This window comes from Cnephaeus nilssonii (genome assembly GCF_951640355.1).
Source record: "Cnephaeus nilssonii genome assembly, chromosome: 13".
Classification (NCBI taxonomy): Eukaryota; Metazoa; Chordata; class Mammalia; order Chiroptera; family Vespertilionidae; genus Cnephaeus; species Cnephaeus nilssonii.
The window spans coordinates 61,409,409-61,432,875 of record NC_137084.1 but is presented as its reverse complement, the minus strand read 5'-3'; the positions used below and the strand labels follow the sequence as shown (position 1 = coordinate 61,432,875).

General features: G+C 44.7%; 2 protein-coding genes and 2 pseudogenes across 4 annotated transcripts; 2 read left to right on the top strand and 2 right to left on the bottom strand.

The window, feature by feature from the left end:
• Positions 1-222: 222 nt before the first annotated feature.
• On the bottom strand, positions 223-666 carry LOC307110176 (lysine-specific demethylase 4D-like; the record flags this gene model as incomplete). Its single annotated transcript, XM_079789187.1, has 1 exon — positions 223-666. The coding sequence occupies one exon, from the start codon at positions 664-666 to the stop codon at positions 223-225; it is 444 nt and encodes a 147-aa protein (XP_079645313.1).
• A 6,744-nt stretch (positions 667-7,410) lies between these two features.
• LOC307110175 (saoe class I histocompatibility antigen, A alpha chain-like) lies at positions 7,411-8,648 on the top strand (annotated as a pseudogene). Its single transcript has one exon. The product of its transcript is annotated as a saoe class I histocompatibility antigen, A alpha chain-like (transcript).
• A 1,988-nt stretch (positions 8,649-10,636) lies between these two features.
• On the bottom strand, positions 10,637-12,580 carry LOC307110174 (lysine-specific demethylase 4D-like; the record flags this gene model as incomplete). The annotated part of the gene is made up of 1 exon (XM_079789186.1): positions 10,637-12,580. One exon carries the CDS (start codon positions 12,578-12,580, stop codon positions 10,637-10,639), a length of 1,944 nt encoding a protein of 647 aa, XP_079645312.1.
• Positions 12,581-21,182: 8,602 nt separating this feature from the next.
• LOC307110173 (von Hippel-Lindau disease tumor suppressor-like) lies at positions 21,183-21,679 on the top strand (annotated as a pseudogene). Its single transcript has one exon. The product of its transcript is annotated as a von Hippel-Lindau disease tumor suppressor-like (transcript).
• The last annotated feature ends 1,788 nt before the right edge of the window (positions 21,680-23,467 follow it).

Genomic DNA, 23,467 nt, shown 5'->3' with positions numbered 1-23,467 from the left:
TTTTGCTGAAGGACACATGACTAGACAGTGGCAAAGCACAGTTCCAATGCCGTTCTTCCATCAAACTAACTGCCAGAAAGGTAAAACAGTGACTAGGGGAAGGTTTTTGTTGTATTTTTTAAATATATTTTTATTGATTTCAGAGAGGAAGGGAAAGGAAGAGAAAGAGAGAAACATCAATGATGAGAGAGAATCATTGATCCGCTGCCTCCTGCATGACCCCTACTGGGGATCGAACCTGCAACCCCAGGGCGGGGTGGCAAAGTTGATGGCCTCCGCACAGTTGAAGCCATGGTTGAAGCCAGCGTGGTAGCCATAGGGAAACGTCACCATGAACTCCCCAGCCTCCTGAGTGATGCGACTGAACGGGACCCCGTTCTCCTTGAGGACACTGGGCGAGATGAGGGCCACCTTGTGCCGCAGGAAGGCCTCGCAGCCCCGAGAACTGCCCGGGAAAAGCTCCCTGGCCAGGCGCTCCAGGCGCTGGCCGTGCTCTGGGGGCACCGCGTACCACGTCTTGGGCTCCCCGAAGTGCAGGTAGTTGATGCTGTAAAGGTCCATGTCCTCCGTGTGCCAGGCGACACTCCACACTCCTGCTCCAGTAGGCACTGAATGGTTCCCAGTGTTTTTATCATATAAGGCATCATTGATTTTTTTTAATGACATAACTTAGTTGTATAAAGGTTTCTTCCAATATTTTCGCTCCAAGTTCTCAAAATCCTAGGTGCCTGGGTCAGATACTTTCAGCTTTTCCCCAAAACTGGTGGGGCTATTTCCTATAAACACTCTCCCCCTCCGCCCGCCACCTGCTGGACAGGAGTGGCCATTACAATGCTATCGACTGCTGGTTTTGAGTTTCTTAGCTAGGCCTGGGCTGTCTGTGCATTCCATGTAAGCAATATATTTTTGAAATATATTATTTTTTTTCACAACTGGATGAAATGTCATTATTTTAAATCTTAGAGTCTAGATGCCATGTTCCTCAGATGCTATGGTTTTAAATTAATAAGCATCCAACTCCCCAAATCCCAAAGTCTGTTCTGAATGCAGCTAAGGTTGCTAAAGAACTGCATGAAGCGACGACTATTATCGAACACATAAATATTAACCACTACAACAAAATAACATCTCACATATGTCACACAGCACCAACAATTCGAACTTGAACTCTTTAAGCAACTACAATTATAAAAATATCTCCCAGCTTGCCAATTCATTCAGAAACTAAATCCAAGATTCAGCAGTTTCTTGCACAAAACAAATGGGATATTTTCATTGATAGTTCAGTAAAAATATTAGTATGATAGATGTGAATGAAAAAATAATTTTATTCAATCAGATCCAATGTAATTGATCAACCACATGCTCCAAAAATGTTCTTTTCCACTGCTAGTAAACCTTATTTTATCATCTCACTAAAGAAAACTATTTTCAGTGAAAATATTTCTTTGAAACCTGACTATGAAAATACACAAAAAACCATAAATGCATCAATAACGGGAAATTTGACCAAATAAAATAAATCACCAAAACAAAAGGCAAAGATTTAAACATTTTAGACTCCACTTTAAATGTAGTCTTGCTTTAATCTCTTTTGAACATATTTTTTGCCAATCCTTAATTATTTTTTGAAAAGATAATTCTTTATTGTTGAAAATATTACATATGTTCCCTTTTGTCCCCCATTAACCCCCTCCAGCCGGCTCCCTGCCCCAGGCCCTCACAGCCCCATATATGCATGGCCTCATCTGTGTCCATGGGCCATGCATATATACATACAAGGTCCTGGCTGGTTACTCCCACCCACCCTCCCCCTCCTTCCCTCTGAGATTCTGCACTCTGCTCCATGCTTCCATGTCTCTGGATCCACTATGTTCATCAGTTTATTTTGTTAACTTAGATTCCACATATGAGTGAGATCATGTGATACTTGTCTTTCTCTGACTGACTTATTTCACTTCACATGATACTCTCCAGGTCCCTCCATGCTGTCTCAAAGGGTAAGAGACTCTTCTTTTTTTACTGCTGCATAATATTCCATGGTATAAATTTTTTTAAAAAAAAATGGAGGAATAAAAAGGCAATTGTCCAATAATATGAAATCTCAATTTTACATGAACATTTTCCAAGATCCAAAAATAGGCTTTCCCTTTGGACTCAACTTCAAACTGAAGCAGCACAGATTGATGATCTGGCTCTACGTGTCTCTTCCAAAACTGAACTCACTCAGCACCATCCCTAACCAATCTGTGAACACCCTCCAAAACCAGTTATGTCCAACTCTGGTCTACTCCTTCAGTTTCCCATAAACTGAAAAGATTTTTTTTCTTCACAAAATCTTCCTTTAACAGCCTTGGTCAAGTAGCTCAATTGGTTAGAGCGTCATCCTGATACACCAAGGTTTCAGGTTCAATTTCTGGTCAGGGCACATACAAAAGGCAACCTATGAATGCATCAATAAGTGGAACAACAAATCTCTCTCTCTCTCTCTCTCTCTCTCTCTCTCTCTCTCTCTCTCTCTTCCTCTCTCTCTTCCTCTATCTCCTCTCCCCCGCATTCTGTCTCTCTAATGTCAACAAACAAAAATTTAAAAACATCTTTCTTTAAAACTTTCAACATGACAACATAGCAAAACTAGTTGAAGATATAGGTGTATATGTATATGTGTGTATATATATATATTCATTTTTAATGAAATAAATACATATATTCAATTTTAATTTAGGAGAAATGGAAACTCCATCTATCACAATTTCTGAGGTAAAAGTAAAAATGTTCCCACAACTAAAAACTAAATTCTTTAAACCTTTAACGAGAAAGTTCTCTCTTTCTATCAATTTCACATTTAACAAGAAAAACAAAGAATGGAGTAGTACATAGCCTACCTTCCACTAATCTGAAAGTGCTTTCCCACTTGGAGCCATCTTGAAAGGGAATAGGCTGATAGGCCAATAATATTTTAATCCAGTCAGGCATATCCAATCCCATGGCTCCTCATTGTGATTCAAGATAGAACTAAACTTAAAAGCCACAAAAGATAAGGATCCAGAGATATTTTCAGTCAGGAAAGAGAAAGATGAGACACTCCAGCTAGATAATTTCACTTAATCATTTATGCAAATAAATATGAAATATGGCTCAGTGGTTGAACGTTGATCTATGAACCAGGAGGTCATGGTTCGATTCCTGGTCAGGGCACATGCCTGGATTGTGGGTTCAGTCCCCCATGTGGGGGCATGCAGGAGGCAGCCAATCAATGATTCTCATCATTGGTGTTTCTATCTCTTTCTTCCTCTCCTTTCCTCTCTGAAATCAATAAAAATATATTTTTAAAAAATAAGAATTGAGTGACTATAATGCTTAAGATATTGAGATAGGTTCAATACTGAATTTTAAAAAAATCAAGACTTAGACTTTTTTTTTAAAAATGTTCATTTCCATGAGGAAGATAAGACAAGTACAGAAATAGCATTAATTGACAAGTTGGATTTGAATACTGACCCCAGTATTTACTAAGTGGTGACAGTAGTTCCTCCTTATCCATGGGGGCTCTAAGACCCCCAGTGGATGCCCAAAATCATGAATAGGTATACTTTGTATTTTTCTAGACATACCTATAATAAAGTTTATTTATAAATTAGGCACAGGAAGAGATTAACAATAATAGCCAACAACAACTAATAATTATTTTAATTACTTGCAGAAATGACTCAGATATTTCACCCTTTTTAAAAATATATATTTTTTAATTGATTTCAGAAAGAAAGGGAGAGGGAGAGAGAGATAGAAACATCCATAATCAGAGAGAATCATTGATCGGCTGCCTCCTGCATGCCCCTACTGAAGATCGAGCCAGCTGACCAGAATTGAACCTGGGACCCTTCAGTGCACAGGCTGATGCTCTATCCACTGAGCCAAACCAGCTAGGGCTTAAATATTTCACTCTCAAGTAAAATGCTGGCTTTGGGGCTAAAATAGCTAACTATATAAATAGAGAAAGTGTTTTTATTTTAAGGAAGTATCCATTGGTTCCTATGTGGGGATGTGTTTAAAATAAGACTGTTGAATATTGTCAAATACCTATCCGAATCTGAAAGTTATGGATAAGTTATGTTACTGATTTCCTTATTTTAAAGTATCATTGCCTTCCTGGAATAAATCCATTTAGTCATTATAGTTAGATTGTATTAGCTAATTATTCATAAATAACTTTATTAATTTTTCTCATTATGCAATTCTTTGATTTTTTTTCTATCAACATTGTGTTTACTTAAAACTTTGAATTTTTTTTCTTTTCCTATGCCAAGGAGATTTGGAAATATCTGCTCTTCAAAGGTTTCACACATATCCTTGTGGCATCGTCTGGTACTGGTGGTTTTGGAAAGGGCAGATCTTTTGATGTCTTTCGATATTTCTTACATAGAAGTTTTTTAACTTCTGAAATCAGGTTTAGTTCATTTTTTCTAGAAAAGTATCTATATTATTTGAGCTTTTTTTAATTTCCCAGTTATATTATTTTATAATTTATCTAACTCATTAATTTCTGCATATGTTTTTATTAATTTCTTCCTGCTACTTTAGGTAAGTTTGTTTTTTCCTGATTTTATGAGACAGAAGCTTAATCCAGTTAATTTCATTGTTAAAGTTGAAAATTTTCCTCAGTCTTATTTTAACTGATCACATCTATTGCTATATGTATTTCATCCATTTTGAAATCTAAAAACATTTCCATAATGCTTATTGTGTTTTAGACATGCATTTTAGCTCTTTACAAATATTAACTCGTAGAACTGTCATACTAATCGTATGAGGTTGATGCGATTACTATACCCATTTTACAGCTGAGGAAACTGAGTCGCCATGAACTTAAGTAATTTGCTAAGGTCACACAAACTCATACAAGTTAAACTGGAATTCAAAACCAGGCAGCATGGCTCCAGAGTTCATAGAGTTAACAAATATTCTGGTTCCCTGTTTCCTACAAATTAGAGGGACATCTGTTCCTGTAATCTACAAGTCAGTCCATTGAAAATGTTTAACTTTCCAAAAAGAAAGACTTCCATAGTTTCTGATTTTTAACATTAACGTCTACTTTTATTGCATGAAAATTAAGAAGCCTGATTTTTTTCCTGCTTTGGGATTTATGAATGTTTTCTCTTCAGCCTAATATACTATTAATTTTGTGATTGATCATGGGCACTTTACAAAAGGGAGCATTCTATTACCAGGTACATAAATTCTACCCTATTGTTCATGTTGTTTAAGCTTTCTGTATCCTTAAGCTTGTCTATTTTATATGTTGTTTCTTGTCTTGCACAGCATGAAGTAAAAGGGGGCTCTGAACACCTAATTCTGATGTATGGGCAAGGTTCACACCAACAATGCTCAGGGCACCAGCAGGTTCTCCCACAGCTCAACTCAGTGCTGATACTATATTCCTGGAGATAGCGTCAGATCTCACAAATACAGGGCTCAGTCCTACAAAATTGCCATCAACCCCACCCGACCACTGCCTTCAGATGCCACTCACAAGCCCAGGAACTTCTGACCCATTGGCTATAAATCAAGGGTTCCTGGCCACCTCTTTGGGTTTTATTAATTTGTTAGAGCATCTCACAAAATTCAGAAAACATTTCACTTACCATATTACCAGTTTATTATAAAAAGTTATTGTGAGGGTTGCCAGAAGGAAGAATGCACGAAACCAAAAGGGGTAAAGAATTATGAATTTATTAGGTCATCTGGAAAACCAGATAGGCTGAGCCCCAAAATGGGGCCAACACCCAGGGATGGGGAGTCAGAGATTTTAAAGGACCCTAGGGGGGCACTTTTTCTGGGTGGAGCATTCTCTGGGCAGGTCCTGAGGGAAAGATAATGGTCTTAGCTAGTGGAATGTGGTCTAAGCAAAAGGGAAAGTCCGTTGTGAAATGGTCCAAAGGTCAGGTCCCCAGGAAGGGGTGTTGATTTCGATAATTTGATCACATCTAACAGTTACAGCTCAGGAACAGCCAGATGGAGAGATGCATGGAGCAAGGCCTGGGGCCAGGTGAGGAGCTTCCATGCCCTCTCCAGTAGCACCACACACACTCCCAACACCTCCACTTCTTCACCAATCGGAAAGCTCCCCAAATGCGGCCCTCTTTGGGTTTTAGGGAGGTGTTATTACATCGTCATGAATAATTAAATCACTGGCCACTGGAATTGATTGGATCTCCAGCCCCTCCTTCCTCCCAAGAGGTGGGGTTGGGGGTATGGGTTGGGGCTTCCAACCCTCTCATCACAAGTTTGGTTTCTGGGTGACTAGTTCCCACCTTTTGGTTACCAAGGAGCATTCTGAAAGTCACCTCATTAATATAACAAAAAAGACCTGTGTAGCTCTCCTCTCTTAGGAATTTCCAAGGGTTTTAGGAGCTCTGTGCCAGAAACAGGGATGAAGACCCAATATATATACCTATTATAAATCACAATGTCACATAAAAATATCCTATTTTTAATCTGTTTCTTTTAACCTGTTTTATTTTCTGTAATTTATCCTTACCAATGTTGCATGGGCATTCAATGACGGCCATATTTTCATGGTGAAACTTGCCTTTGAGCCTCAATTCTAACTTGTCTGACTTTAGCCCCATAACTCCTGCTTTCTGTTTGAATTTGCACCATAGCGTTTTGCTTGTCCATTTACTTGTAACTTTTCTGAATCACTTTGTTTTAGATCATTAAAAGGTCATTTTAAAAGTCGAAGGATTCAAATCAGGCAGCATTCAGTGGAGCAGGTGGGCAGCAGCTCCCGGGAGCTGTGCAGAAGGAAAGGCCTTCACAGGCAGGAAGGGGCAGGAGCAGGAAGTCACAGGAGGCAAACACCTGGCTGGGTTATTGCAAGGTTACCTTCCTTTAGGGCAGTGATGGGCAACCTTTTGAGCTTGGTGTGTCAAACTTCGCCAAAAAACTGAGCATAACTCGGGTAGTGTGTCACTTTGAGGAAAAAACTAACTCCAAGACTCTAGTCGCAAATGTTTCATCCTCGGCATGTGGCCGCGTGTCATCAGAAATGGCTACACGTGTCAGTGCTGACACGCGTGTCATAGGTTCGCCATCACTGCTTTAGGGGCTGGAGGGGCCCGTGAGGCAGGTTACCTAACTGATGCTCATCGGGCGAGTCCTGATGGACTGCCGTGGACTCCATTTCTGGGAGAGTGTCATTAAGTTCAGTCTTGGTTTGGTGAGGTGCTGCCTAGCATGAGCGACTCCAATATGGCCCTGTTTTCTTGTTTCTAACTAGCTATGTCCCTTTTACATCATTCTGAATTTTGTAAAAGCATGTTAAGGATTTTACCTTTATTTTGCAAATGCACACTGGGGATAACAACTTGAATAAAACATAAGAAGGAGATTGTCCCCCCAAGGCCGAGGATGAGGGTCATGAAGTCCCCCACTCTCCTCCTGTTGCTCTCGGGGGCGCTGGTCCTGACCCCCGCCTGGGTCGGCCCCCACTCCGTGAGGTATTTCTGCACCATCGTGTCCCGGCCCGGCCGCGGGGAGCCCCGGTACCTTGCCCTCGGCTACGAGGACGACACGCAGTTCAGCCCCGCGGGGCGTCCGAGGGCGGAGCCGCGGCACCGGGGACGCAGCGGCCGTGGGTGGAGCGGGGGGGGGGGGGGGGGGACCCGCCGCACTGGGACAGAGAAACCGGGAGGTTCGAGGGCTCCGCACAGCATTACCGAGGGAGCCTGGACGTCCTGCGCGGCTCCTACGACCGGAGCGAGGGCGGGTCTCCCACCTTCCAGGTCCTGTGTGGCTGCGACGTGGGACCGACGGACGCCCCCTCCGCGGGTACGGACAGCCCGCCTCCCATGGCGCCGACGACGTCGCCCTGAACGCGGACCTGACCTCCTGCACCGGCCCACCTGGCGGCTCAGACCACCCGGCGCAAGTGGGGGGCGGCCGGTGACGCCGAGCATCCCAAGAGCGACCTGCAGGGCACCTGCATGGAGTGGCTCCGCGTTTACCTGGAAAAGGGGAAGGAGACCCTGCAGCGCCAGACCCTCCAGAGGCACCCGTGACCCACCACCCCATCTCTGACCGTGAGGGCACCCTGCGGGGCGGGGCGCGGGGCTTCTAGCCTGCGGACATCACCCTGACCTGGCAGCGTGACGGGGAGGACCAGACCCAGGACATGGAGCTGGTGGAGACCAGGCCTGCCGGGGAGGGGACCTTCCAGAAGTGGGGGGCCCTGGGGGTGGCCCCTGGAGAGGAGCAGAGATACACGCCCGAGCCCCTGAGCCTGAGAGGGGAGCCGCCTTCTCAGACCTTCTTCATCAGCATGGGCATCGCTGGGGGCCTGGTTCTGCTCGGACCTGTGGCTGGAGCTGTGATGTGGCGGGGAGGCGCCCAGGTGGAAAGGAGGAAGCTATGCCGGGGCTCTGATGTGTCTCTCTCGGCTTCGAAAGCGTGAGGCAGCTGCCTTGTGGGGACTGAGTGATGGAAGATGTGTTCTCCCACTTCCTGACTCAAGAACCTCTGATTGGGAGGCTGGCCCAGCCCTGCTCCCCACACTTTCCTGTCCAGCAGAGGGGGGCTGGGCCCGCCCCATCCCTGCCTTTACTCCCTGGTGCTCTGAGCCACAACTTCTTGCTCCTGAACTGAAATGAGACTGTGGATTGACCTGGTTTTTTAATTCTTTCCACAAACTGTGATGGGTTAATTAAAGGAGATCCTTTAATTAAATATTTTCTGAGAGGAAATAAATGGAAGCACTAAGGATTTTAAAAAACACATACACACACATAAGTAAAATTACACATATTCCACTCGGCCGTGTGGCTCAGTGGTTGAGTGTTGTCCCATGAACCAAGAGGTCCCCGGTCCATTCCCAGTCAGGATTGTGGGCTCCATCCCCAGTGGGATCATGTAGCTGATCTATGTTTCTCTCTAGTGGACGTTTCTATCTCTCTCTCCCTCTCTCTTTCTCTCTCTCTAAAATCAATAAAAACGTATCTTTTATTTATTTTTATTGTTTTAATATGTTTTTATTGATTTCAGAGAGGAAGGGAGAGGGAAAGAGAGATAGAAACATCAATGATGAGAGAGAATCAGTGAATGGCTGTTTCCTGCATGTCCCTTCCTGGGGATCAAGCCCTGAACCCAGGCATTTGCCCTGACTGGGACTGGAACCACCACTTCCTATTTCATGGGTAGATGCTCAAACACTGAGCTATGCAGGCAGGGCAAAAAACATACATATTTTTTTTAATTACAAACATTTCTAAGGCAGTACTGGCTGACAGACTCATTGGGTAAACGGTCTAGTTTCAGTATGAGCAGAGGCCTGAGCAGTGGCCTGGGAGGAGGTGTGTCGGAGCCGCAGGAGAGAGAGAAGCTCCTGGGCTCCGTTGTGGCTGTTGCGTGTTCAGTGACTCAGAGGCTCAGATATGACTCAGCTAGGTTCTCAGAATCATCTAATGTTGCCCCCAAATAACTATGGACCCCAGAGGCTGATAAACAAAACAAAAACAAAATTTCACTGCCACAGCTGAAAGTCTTTTTGTAAGTAAGGTTTTATTAACCAAAATGCTCGCCAAAAGCAAGTCCAATCTTGAGCCATAGAGTCTACAGCAGCATGGGAGAAAAGACAACATGCCCCTTGTCCCGGAGTTTTACAAGCTTTTTATGCATCAAATAGGGGGGAGGGGAGAAAAAAAAAAGAGTTAATCTAAAAGAAATGTACATGGTCTATAGGCAAAGGGGTGAGAGAAGGTGGAGGCCAGCTCTGGGTTAGGAGCAGAATTTGAATGAGAAAGGTGTGCGTCTGGAAACTGGCTGTGGGCAGTGGTCCAGAAAGCCCACGGGTAAACAGGCGGAGGCTCCCGGAGTTAGATGTTTCTATCTCTCGACCCCTCTCCCTTTCTCTCTCTATAAAATCAACACAAACATATTATTTTAAAAAAATTACAAATATCCCCGAGGCAGTACTGGCTGACAGACTCATTGGGTAAACCGTGTAGTTCCAGCTTGAGCGGAGGCCTGAGCAGTGTGTAGGTGTGTCACAGCTGCAGAGTAAGGGAAGCTGCTGGGCTCAGTTCTGGCTGGGCATGTCCAGTGAAAACCACAGTCCAGTGGCGCCCAGCGTCTTAGGAATCTGCACAACTAGTCATCTGGAAATTAATCCCAACTTCCAAAGACATCCACAGGAATGTGAGCTCTCCTTTCTTAGCTGGCTCCAAGCCATTAATAGACTAACAGCTCTATCTATCTATCTATCTATCTATCATCTATCTATCTATCTCCTGCTGTAATTTAGTTTAGAACATCTCAGAATGTTCTCCTTATCAAGGCACACCATGGCAGGGGAGGGATCTTGAAGGTGATATCAAAACCAGCTGTATCCAAGGCATCTAGGAGTGGGCTGAGCATCCCTGAGAGGTACCACAGCATTCTAGGGCAGCTGCCCCAATGGGGAGGTCGATTTGGCTAGCAACTGGGATCCCTGCTTGGCATAGTAGTAGAAACATCTGGCAGCTAAAGAAATGGGTCATTTCTGGGAGATAAAGCATCTTGACTGTGGACCCACGCTGGTCAGTACTCTTTGTGCCCAGATTGTAGCTTGGCTGGGAGGTGCTGTGGTTCCCAGGGTTGAGGGTCAGATACAGCCATATTTGGCTAAATCTTCCTCAGTGATAGGCTCAAAGATGGAAGACCACCCATTGGCAGGGAACGTGTCCCAGGACCCCAGAGAGGCAGCTGCCTCTAGCTTTAGCTCCAGGGAATCACAGTCAGGGGTCCAGGAGATTTGGACAACTGTGTCGGAGGCATAAGAGTGGTCCATCCTTACAACCTCAGAGAAGTTCATGGGGTTTCCAGCAGGGTCTGTGGGGAAGGATCTCAGAGTCCCCGTGACACAGCGAGGAGTTGGTGGGACATTGTCAGGGAAAGTGGCTGGAATACTGTCCAGAGATAGCAGGCACGGGCCAGGGTGCATCGGTTCATCGGGATCCAATGGGGGCCCCAAGGGTTGAAGGTCAGGGGCACAACAGCACCCTGAAGGCCACACAGGATGCTGGCAACCAATGCTCAGCGGTGCTGGGCTGTCCCTGGGGGGTTTCTCCTCAGGCACAGGCTGGGCTTGGGGATCCGGAGCTGTGTGCACTGCGCCCACTAGGCGGCGCCTCTTAGCCGGGGCCTGAACAATCGACTCTTGAGTCCCCTGTTCCCGAGGACGACGACCATTCCCACGACCACGACCATGACCACGTGTGCCAGTTGGCTGGAGATCCTGGGCAGATGGGCCCGAGGTTGGCTGTGAGGATGGGTCGGGCTTCAAGGAGCAGAAGGCCACGGCAGCCGCGGGCTGGGCGGCAGAGGCAGAGCCCGGGGCTAGCCAGGGGCGCAGGGATGGCTGGCGCACAGGGGTGCGGTGGCGGCGGGACCCACGGCCCGTGCCCACTGATCGAGGGGTGTGCGTGGCCCGACGGGGCTGGAGGTGCCTCAGGCCCAGCGCAGATCTCCAGGCCGCCCGGCCCTCCCTCCAGGCGCTCAGCTCCCGGCTGCCCGGCGCCGTGGGCTCCACGTGGTCCACAGCAGTCCGGTCCTCCCCGCGCTTCCACAGCTCGTAGCGCTCGGGCTGCAGGATGCGCACAAACACGTCCATGGAGAAGCTCACCCTGGCCTCCCCGCAGCTGCACTGAGAGGCCACTTTGCCATAGTCGACCCAGCGCGGGGTGGCAAAGTTGATGGCCTCCGCACAGTTGAAGCCATGGTTGAAGCCAGCGTGGTAGCCATAGGGAAACGTCACCATGAACTCTCCTGCCTCCTGAGTGATGCGACTGAACGGGACCCCGTTCTCCTTGAGGACACTGGGCGAGATGAGGGCCACCTTGTGCCGCAGGAAGGCCTCGCAGCCCCGAGAACTGCCCGGGAAAAGCTCCCTGGCCAGGCGCTCCAGGCGCTGGCCGTGCTCTGGGGGCACCGCGTACCACGTCTTGGGCTCCCCGAAGTGCAGGTAGTTGATGCTGTAAAGGTCCATGTCCTCCGTGTGCCAGGCGAAGGTGGTCTTCCACATGCCAAAGTACAGGTAGGGGGTGTTGACGCCTTCGATGACAACCCCACACTCCTGCTCCAGCAGGTCCTGGATGGTTCCCAGGTGGCCAAGGTTCCATTGTTTAGTGTTGGCATCAAACAAGGAGCCACTGACGTCAGCGCCATATATGGGCGAATCGTACAGGCGCGTTTTCCAGTATTTCCGCTCCAGATCCTCAAAATCCAAGTGTGGTGGAGTCTGATATTGTCCACTGTTGGCCAGCAGGCGATACTCCCCCACTGTCATGGCCCTCTTCCTTTTGTGGTATTGAATGAACACACCTGCTCCCCCAGACGCCACCTGCTGGAGGGGAGTGGCTATTACGAGGTCATTGACATCATCGTAGGTCTGTCTGGCTTTCCATTCCTTGGGTGGAACGACCTTAGCCAGGCCAGCTCGGTGGGCACCTCGGGATTCCATGTAACCAATGTATTTGTTGAAATCTTTAAATTCTTCCATGGTTGGGTGGAAGGTCATGATTATCCCACTTGGCTCATTAGACATCATGGCTGCAATGTAAGCAGGGGAGTCCCAGGTTCTTAAGGATGTTTTAGATAGCTGAGAATGAGGGAGCTATGTCTTCTCTATTCTTCTTTTTTTTTTTTTAAGTTTTGGTGTGTCTGTGACGCAGTCACTCAGATTGAGTGTTTGACAAATAAGCCTTTTCCAGGCTTTCGGCCTCACCAGGGGGACCCACGCTGGTCAGTACTTTTTGTGCCTGAAGGACATGGACCAGTTCCCAGGGAGCAGACACTTGGCGCTGCCAGGCTCAGCCTGCAGCTCTGTGAGGCTCCCCTGTGCATCGGCTCCCCTGTGGGGGTGTTGGAGTCTCTGAGGCTTCTCCTGAGTCACAGCTTCGGTGCCTGGATGTCGCCTCGCCCCAAATAGCGGAGAGTCTCCTCAAGGAAATTTAAAAGCTAAACAGGAAGACAAGAACACAGAATATTGGTAAATAATTACACACACACACACACACACACACACACACACACCCCTAACACCTAATAGAAATTATTCTAAAACCTGATTCTTAGGAAAGAACATTAGAAGTGAAAAGATACAAGCGTGAAACGTACAAATAGGCACTGTATGATAAAATAGGGGACACATGTAAAAATGCACCAGGGAAAGTTTTAAAAAATTGAAGTTTAATCTTATGAACACCTTGTTGCTAGTACTTTTGAAATCTAAAATAGATCATTTTCTCAAAAGTACATAGGCGACCTGGGTAGTGTGCCTCCATGGTTAAGCATCAACCTATGAATCAGTAGATCATGGTTTGACTCCCAGTCAGGGCGCATGCCTGGGTTGTGGGCTTGATCCCCAGTGGGGGACATTCAGGAGGCAGCTGATCAATGATTCCCTCTCAACATCGGTGTTTTCTCTCTCTCTTCTTCCCCCTTTCTCTTTGAAAAAAAAGAAAAAGTAATACAAGGCCCTAATGGAGAAGTCAATTAATATAATACAAATATACTTGTACTTTGCATAAATAAATGAGACTTTTCCAGGAATAAAGTTGCTTTCTGATATAAAATGTTATTGTTCTGAACTGTTTTACGGCAAAAACCACAACTAAAAAGTGCTTGCCGCTGAAACCGGTTTGGCTAAGTGGATAGAGCATCAGCCTTCGGACTTAAAGGTCCCAGGTTCGATTCCGGTCAAGGGCACGTACCGTGGTTGTGGGCACATCCCCTGTAGGGAGTGTGCAGGAGGCAGCTGATCGATGTTTCTCTCTCATCAATGTTTCTAACTCTCTCTTTCCCTTCCTCTCTGCAAAAAATCAATTAAAAAAATTAAAAATAAATAAAAATTTAAACAGTGCTTGCCTTCTGTTACTCTAATATCTTGATTCCAAATTAAGATATTAGAGAGTGTGCTTTGGTGATTAAGCATCAAACCATGAACCTGTAGATCATGTTTCAACTCCCACTCAGGGCACATGCCTGGGTTGTGGGCGATCCCCATTGTGGGGCCTGCAGGAGGCAGCCCATCAGTGATTCTCCCTCATCATTGCTGTTTCTATCTCTCTCTCCCTCTCCCTTCCTCTCTGAAAATCAAGAAAAATATATTTAAAAAAAAAAAAAAACAACAGCTTAAGTTCAAGGAAATAATAACTGTCAGCACAAAAAAACAAACAAACAAAAAAACTCTGATTTTATCTCACATATTTTCCAAGACCCTGCCAATTGATTCACTCTTTTTTTTTAATATATTTTATTGATTTTTTACAGAGAGGGATAGAAAGCTAGAAACATCGATGAGAGAGAAACATCGACTAGCTGCCTCCTGCACGCCCCCCACAGGGGATGTGCTCGCAACCAATGTACATGCCCTTGACCGGAATCGAACCTGGGACCCTTCAGTCCATAGACCGATGCTCTATCCACAGAGCCAAACCAGTCTTGGCTGATTCACTCTTTAATCAGATCTAGAAACACGCTTATTAAACCAGCTCCCTAAATGCCAGGCTTTTCCCTTTGTGGTTTTTACCAAAAATATATTAAGAAAAATACATAACCCAAAGTCTAAAAAATAGGTTTTTCTGTGTGTTTTTTAAAGTACATTTTTATTGACTTCAGAGAGGAAGGGAGAGGGAGAGAGAGATAGGAACATTGATGATGAGAGAGAATCCTGGATCGGCTGCCTCCTGCACGCCACACACTGGGGATTGAGCCCGAAATCTGGGCATCCAAAGCCTATTCCCTGGTTCATGGGTTGACATTCGACCACTGAGGGACACTGGCTGAGCACAAGTTTTTATTTTTAAACTGTTTTCCAGCCTGGTGGGTGTGGCTCAGGGGCTGAGCATTGATCCATGAACCAAGAGGTCCCCAGATGAACTCTCGGTCAGGATTCATGCCCAGATTGTGGGCTCAATCCCCATTAAGGGGCTGCTGGTCAATTTTACTCTCATTGATGTTTCTACCTCTCTCTCCCTCTCGCTTCCTCTCTCTCTAAAAGAAAATAAATTAGAACATACTTTAAAAATAAAATAAAATCTTTAACTAAAGGGAATGATAGCCTAATACATACATCTCAATCATAAAAAATGTAAGACTATAGTCAGTTCTTTAAATTTGTAATAGGAAAATAGCTCTTTGGGTCACAAGCACAAATAGTAGAAATCAAGTGACCTTCCTTCCACCAGCAAAATCCCAATTCCAGGTGAAGGTACTGCAGGATCCAGAGAGACGGTATCTGCTTGAGAGCTGGCCTTCAAATGCAGCCCCAAATCCTCAGGGGCCTGGCTTTATACCTGGGCCATAGTAATCTCCTCACTGCCCATCCAATAGGATCTCAGGGGGAGGGGCCTAGTTAATCATCTCACTTTGTCCAGGTCCCAGTTGCAAAACAAAATCTAGCCCTAGCCAGTTTAGCTCAGTGGAAGGGTCCTGGGTTCGATTCTGGTCAAGGGCCCATGCCCAAGTTGGGGGCTTCATCCCCAGTGTGGGGCGTGTAGGAGGCAGCCAATCAATGATTCTCCTTCATCATTGACGTTTCTCTCTCTCTCTCCTCTCCCTTCGTCTTTGAAACCAATTTAAAAAATAAGACATACAAGGCCCTAAAGGAGAAGTCAAAAAATGAAATACACATAATATTTGTACTTTGCATAAATAAATGATACCTTACCAGTAAAAAGTTGCTTTCTGATATAACACGTCATTGTTTTCTAGTTTTATGCTTTAAAGGAAAAACAACAACAAAAAAGTGCTTGCCTTCTGCTATTGTAAAATCTTGATTCCAAATTATGATACATTAGGACCCAGAAAAGAATTTCCTTTACAGATTCAGCCTCTGAACGAAACATGCTGTACTGGAGTTCAGGCAAAATCATGTCCCATCTCAACTCTAATTCAACCAGCACCTTCCCCATTCTAATGCCCCATCCCTAATTTAAAACCTCGATTTTTATCTCACATATTTTCCACGTCCCTTCCAATTGATTCACTCTTTAACCAGATCTAGAAACCCGCTTATTGGTCATCAGCTCCCTAAATGCCAGGCTTTTTGCTGAAAATATTTGTGATTTTTACCAAGAAAATATTAAGAAACAAAGTAACCCACAAGTCTGAAAAAGTTTTTTTGTGTTGTTTTTTAAATATATTTGTATTGATTTCAAAGAGGAGGGAAGAGGGGGAGAGAGACAGGAACATCAATGAGAGAGAATCCGGGATCACCTGCCTTCTGTAGATAGAACCCGAAATATGAGCTTCCATTGGTGATTTTCTGGTTCATGGGTCAGTGCTCAATCACTGAGAACATTGGCTGGACACAAGTTTTTATTTTTAAACTTGTTTTCTAGCCTGGCGAGTGTTGCTCAATGGTTGAGCGTTGATCCGTAAACCAAGAGGTCCCCAGATGAATTCTGGGAGTGTGGGCTCCATCCCCTGTAAGGGGCATGCAGCGGGCTGCTGATGTTTCAATCTCTCTATCCCTCCCCTTTACTCGCTCTCTCTAAAAAATCAATTGATACATACTTTAAAAAATAAAATAAAAACTTGCTTTAACCCAAGGGGATGATATCCAGATACATATTTCTCAGTCATAAATAATATAAAACTATAGTCAGTTCTTCAAATTTGTAATAGGAAAAAAAGCTCTTTTGATTACAAGCACAAATAGCAGAAATCAAGTGACCTACTGTCCACCAGCGAAATCCCAATTCCAGGTGAAGGTACTGCAGGATCCAGAGAGACGGTATCTGCTTGAGAGCTAGCCTTCAAATGCAGCCCACATCCTCTTGGGCCTGGCTTTATACCGGGGACATAGTAATCTCCTTATTGCCCTTCCACGGTGATCTATGGAGTAGCGGCCTGGTTAATCCCTTTACTTTGTCTAGGGCAGTGGTCGGCAAACTCATTAGTCAACAGAGCCAAATATCAACAGTACAACGATTGAAATTTCTTTTGAGAGCCAAATTTTTTAAACTTAAACTATATGGGTAGGTACATTGTTATTAACTTAATTAGGGTACTCCTAAGCTGGCCTTTGCTAAAAACTCAAGGGGCCAAAGAGCCATGTGTGGCTTTCGAGCCTCGGTTTGCCGACCACTGGTCTAGGTCACCTTTTAAAGCAAAAATAAAAACAAAACTCCAGTCTTTAAGCATACTAAGAGGTTAAAAATAAAGGCGTGAGGAAGTCAAACCGACGAATATTAAACAGGAAAGAAAACCCACCCTGGTCTAGCAGCAATTAATACCATCCTCTCAGAACCTGATAATCAACCAGAGAGGAAAATTAAATGTTATGAAAGTTTGAACAACTGTAACAACTTTGATCGTGTAACCTGCAACCACATAACAAATGGAAAGTGCTTTTAAATACGTATAAAATATTTGCATAATGTTATCAATTTAAGACCACAAAATAAAGATCAGTAAAAATTCCACAGAATTAACATATTGAGAACCCTCTTGGTCATAATCTAATAAAATGGGAAGTCAGCAATAAAAGGCCTCCCTCCTGCCCCATTCACACAGCCTGGCTAAGTCACCACTTTCCCAGCTCCTAATCTCATTATTTTTTGCTCAGTGACAAATTTAGGTGCATTTTTGGAAACTGGCTTCTTTGGCAAAGCACGCTCATGTTGATAGCCTGTGGTTAATTTTGAATGCCTTTGTGTTTTCCACCTCAAACTTTATTAGTAAAAAAACCACAGCAATTAAAAAAGAAGAAAAAACTCGATGCTTTACAAGTCTTTGTTGGGTCATGGTTTGCAGTGTGATGAAACTTCTGTTTGTGATTGGGGGGTAGGAGATAACAATAAAGGTACACTCAAAAAAGGAAAAAACTTCTGCTCAAGTTCGGCTGATGTTTGGGATTTCCTAGGTTTGGGCAATTTTCGGTTGCCATTATTTACTTTTTCTCTTTACTTAAGGGAATTCTTAATATATTTTTTTAAATTGATTTTTTTACAGAGAGGAAGGGAGAGGAATAGAGAGTTAGAAACATCGATGGGAAAGAAACATCGATCAGCTGCCTCCTGCACAGCTCCCACTGGGGAGGTGCTGGAAACCAAGGTACATGCCCTTGACCGGAATCGAACCTGGGACCTTTCAGTCCGCAGCCTGACGCTCTATCCACTGAGCCAAACCGGTGAGGGCTTCTTTTTTTTCCTTTTTTAATATATGTTTTCAGAGAGGAAGGGAGAGAGAGAGAAACATCCATGAGGAGAGAGCATCCTGGACGGGCTGCCTCCTGCACGCCCTACACTGGGGATCCAGCCCGCAACTCGGGCATGTGCCCTTGACCGGGAATCAAACCCGTGACCTCCTGGTTCCTAGGTCCACACTCAACCGCTGAGCCACGATGGCCAGGCTACTTAGGGAATTCTTGTTGGGGTGATAATCCTTGGGTCTTGAAAGGACTCCCTTTCTGGCTTTCAGACAGGCTGGACCTAAGTCATTTCCTCAGATTTTCTTTTTGTCGGGTAGGAAATTAAAGATGAGAGTGGAGGAGAGAGAGAGAGAGAGAGAGAGAGAGAGAGAGAGAGAGAGAGAGGTCAATTGAATTTCTGATCTGGTATCTTCTTGTTTAAAAAACGTTTTTAGCAGAAACTGGTTTGGTTCAGTGGATAGAGCGTCGGCCTTCGGACTGAAAGGTCCCAGGTTCGATTCCGGTCAAGGGCATGTACCTTGGTTGTGGGCACATCCCCAGTAGGTGGTGTGCAGGAGGCAGCTGATCGATGTCTCTCTCTCATCGATGTTTCTGACTCTCTATCCCTCTCCCTTCCTCTCTGTAAAAATCAATAAAATATATTTAAAAATAAATAAGTAAAAACGTTTTTAAAGAGAAAATAAGAAAGTCAACAATAAAAACTGAATCAACCATATTTATTTGAAAATTAATATCCACATAACATCTATAGTAATAATATTAGTATATCTAAAACTTGATTGTTATTTATTTTTAGCTCAAGCAATTAGTAAAAACAAAACAAAACAAAAAACCAGAATTATGCAAAAGAAAAGGAAAGATAAGATTAAATGATAAAAAGGGAAACAAGGTCGGCCATTGTGGCTCTATGGTTGAGTGTAGACCCATGAACCAAGAGATTGCAAGTTCTATTCCTGGTCAGGGCACATGCCTGGATTTGGGGCTCAATGCCCAGTGGGGGCTGCGCAGGAGGCAGCCAATCTATGTTCCACTCTCACATTGACTTCTCTCTCTCTCTCCTCCCCTCTCTCTCTCTAAAAATCAACTTTAACCCTGGCCTGCCAGCCCCAGCCTGTGGGCCTCCCGGGAGGGCTGGAGAGGTGGGGACCCGGGGGACTGGGACAGGGCCAGCGAGGAGGGCGTGACCCCGCTGGGCCCAGCGAGCTGGACCTGGAGCAGATGGAGAACTGACCGGCGCCCGGAGGTCTCCGGGAGACAGGAAGTGGGTCCGCATTGGTTTGAATGTTAAGGGTCATTTTGATCAGTCTTTCCTAAAAGAATATTTTGCATTATTCTGGCTTTTACAGTTCTGGAGAAAGGTCTCTACTTTGAAATGCATTTTCAGAGGGCATTTTGTACCCGGGTTCTGGGTACACGCCCCAGGGCAGGCTGGTTCCTGGTAAAAGCCTGCTGTGAAGGGCGCTGTGCGTCCTGTAGCTACGAAGCCTGGGGCGCCAGAGATCCGGGCTCCGTGCCCCGGCTGCTTGAGGCAGGACCCACGCTCCGCGGCCTGAGCTGCTGGCCCAGCGTGGGGACGCAGTCCTGGGCACCTGGTCTGTGACTTCCATAAAAGACCTTTGCTTTGCAAAAAATAAAAATAAATTTAAAAAATCAACTTTAAAGAATATTTTAAACAATAAGAAAGCCATCAGACAAACTCCAATAGATGGGCATCCTACAATATACCTGACCAATACTTCCCCAAATTGTTAAGTTTCTATATAAATATTTTGTCAGACACAAGTCTGAGAATCTATTACAATCGAGAGAAACCAAATATAATGTGGTATTTTGGATGTGATCTTGGAACATAAAATGAACATTGGGTAAACACTGAGGAAATCTGAATAACAGATTTATTGGTTCATTCACTATAACAAATGTACCACAGTAACGTAATGTGTTAGTAATAGGGGGCAAAAGGGTGAATTTGAAGTGGAAAATCTGTGCAGCTCTCATCTCTTAGGAATTTCCAAGGGTTTTAGGAACTCTGTGCCAGAAACTGGGATGAAGACCCAATCAATATATATTCCTATTATAAATCACAATGTCACATAAAAATATCCTATTTTTAATCTGTTTCTTTTAATCTGTTTTATTTTCTGTAATTTATCCTTACCAATTTTACATGGGCATTCAATGACGACCATATTTTCATGGTGAAACTTGCCTTTGAGCCTCAATTCTAACTTGTCTGACTTTAGCCCCATAACTCCTGCTTTCTGTTTGTATTTGCACCTTAGCGTTTTGCTTGTCCATTTACTTGTAACTTTTCTGAATCACTTTGTTTTAGATCGTTAAAAGATAAACTAAGGTCATTTTAAAAGTCGAAGGATTCAAATCAGGCAGCATTCAGTGGAGCAGGTGGGCAGCAGCTCCCGGGAGCTGTGCAGAAGGAAAGGCCTTCACAGGCAGGAAGGGGCAGGAGCAGGAAGTCACAGGAGGCAAACACCTGGCTGGGTTATTGCAAGGTTACCTTCCTTTAGGGGATGGAGGGGCCCGTGAGGCAGGTTACCTAACTGATGCTCATCAGGCGAGTCCTGATTGACTGCCGTGGATTCCATTTCTGGGAGAGTGTCATTAAGTTCAGTCTTGGTTTGGTGGGGTGCTGCCTAGCATGAGCGACTCCAATATGGCCCTGTTTTCTTGTTTTTAACAGCTATATCTTTTTTTTATGTATTTTATTGATTTTTTTACAGAGAGGAAGGGAGAGGGTTAGAGAGTTAGAAACATCGATCAGCTGCCTCCTGCACACCTCCCACTGGGGATGTGCCTGCAACCCAGGTACATGCCCTTGACTGGAATCGAACCTGGGACCTTTCAGTCTGCAGGCCGACGCTCTATCCACTGAGCCAAACCGGTTAGGGCACAGCTATATCTTCTTTATATCATTCAGATTTTTTAAAATGCATTTGAGGGGGAGAGTTGGTTGTGGGGTAGGGAGGCGGATGCCATGGAGGAGATGGAGGCCAGGAGGCCGGGCCTGTGCTGAGCTCGGTGAATTTGCAGTATGTCCCAACTCATCTGGAACCACAGCCCGGGCGTCGTGCGTCCTGTGTGGCTCCACTTCCACAGCGAGTGCATCCCTACCCCACGCTGCCACCGGGCACGACCGCCGCATGCACAGCTACCGAGGGCACCTTTGGCTCTTGCGAGATGCTGGGACAGATGACGGGCTTCTGGTTTACCAAACTGAACTATCTGAGCCATCTCCAATGTTGATGGACAGCCTATTTTTGCCAATGTCACACTACCAGTGTGTACCCTAAAACAGCGATGCCTTCCGGTTGTCCGAAGCCTAGTCAAGCCTGACAACTCAGGAGACTGGACATTGTGAGATCGCTCTACGAAGACCTGGAAGACCAGGCAGCTGTGAAGAAAGGCCAGGAGCGGCAGACACAGGAGCATATTGAAAATCAAGGGGTGGAAGAGACTAAAGATTTTAATTGAAATTTGCACTCCTAACCCTCAGTTGTTGAAGGAACAGGCTAGTCTTAATCTAGATATAGCACTGATCACTTATTCTCGGTTTCAAGATCTCCTTCTTAGAGTGTCAAATGCTCCATTGCTTAAAAGACCTCACTAGGTATTGGGATGTTTAGGAGTAAATGTCACAAAATGTGATGTCTGCCCTCCCTGGAAGAGTTTGTGAAGGGAAAGGCTCTTCTGTGGAAGAAGCTTTGTGTAAATAATGCGGTGAGAATTGCAGCCTATGCTTTGATTGGCAGAAAGCAGTGGCATCTGCCTTTAATGGCTGTATTGTGGCTGGCGATGTGTCTGCTGCCTCTTGCTTTGAGAAGACTGAGGTGACCTTGAGGCAGGACAGATCTGTCTGCCCTGTGATACCCCAGTGCCTCTCCCATTATGAGCCTTCATCCGTGTTTGCTGAGTGAGCAAACCAGTGGATACTTTGGGAGAAAGGGTTTGGGAGGTTTGCCCCCTTTTGCAGGGAAAAATGGGGGACCTTAGAGTGTGTACATATATAAGTGTTTTAATAGGAATCATTTTTATAGAAAGCACTTCTTACAATTTCCTAAATTTTATGCTTTGTCTGTTACTATTGTTCCAGTGCCGTTTTATTGCCTTTTCTACCCCAGGATTAGCTTTTTACAGTTACCGTGATGATAGGTCTTTTGAAACTTGACATTTGCAGAGAAGATAGGAGAAAATAGCTGTCCTCCTGTAAACTCTAGTGTGAAGGAGATACCGCAATAGCATAACTGAGTTTCTGCCGAGTGTGGGTATTTCTGTTTCTTTTTGTAAATCCATGACACTTCTGTTTGGCTCAACGTTTGTCATTAGGCAGGATCTGGAGACACTTTGCACCTGGCTGGAGGAGGCGCCGAAGCCCTCACAGCCCTGGGAAGTTACTCCAGAGACTAGTAGCCTGGCATGTTTCATCTTTTTATAAATGTGCAAATACTTCCTTATAGGCTGGACTTCAATTCATTCAGTGCTTCCATCAGGCTTCCTTTTGTGTAACAGTTTTTTAAAAATCTGTAGAGAAAATTTCGGAAAAGACAGAAAAGTAACAGGAAGAAAAAGGTCACTGCAGATACACGACTTAAACACAATCACTAACTTAACATTTTCAATTTTCAACTTTTGGTTGGCTTGTTTTTACATAGTTGAGGTTATACTGTACATACAGTTTGGATTTCTTTCTCATTTAACTTGATGACTTCAGTATCTCCTCCTGGCATCTTTATAAGTTCTTCAGAGACAATAGTACAATCTTTCTCTTGAAAACAATGTTGGGATATTTCTTGGCCTCTTTCATTTCTATGCTAACCTTTGAGCTCAACTCCTGTGCTCTGCAGAAGGAAGTGAATGACACAAACCCCCCACAGCTGTCTCACTATGCGTTAAGTTTCACCCAATCTTGTTCCCCTCTTCAGCATTCAGCAAAAGAGTTGGCTTTAGGCCTCTCCGAGAGAGAAGAGCCTGTTGTAGTACTCATTAGTGATATACCTCTAAATATCTACTTTTTTGTATATTGAAGAATGAATGCTGGTATGTAAGGTAGCAGAGAGAATTCCAGAGTCAGATAGGAAGGGGACTTAAGGAAGTCTGCTGGTGCTGGTTTTATTGTGTTTTTAACCTGTCTTTGTGTCAAAATGAGATTTCATGTTGCTCTTGTTAAAACATGCAGTTTGAGTACTGTGTTTCCTGTGTTGTCCTAGGAAGACTGAAAATCTGTAGCATAAATAATGTGTTTGTTGTTTGAAGTCTTATGAA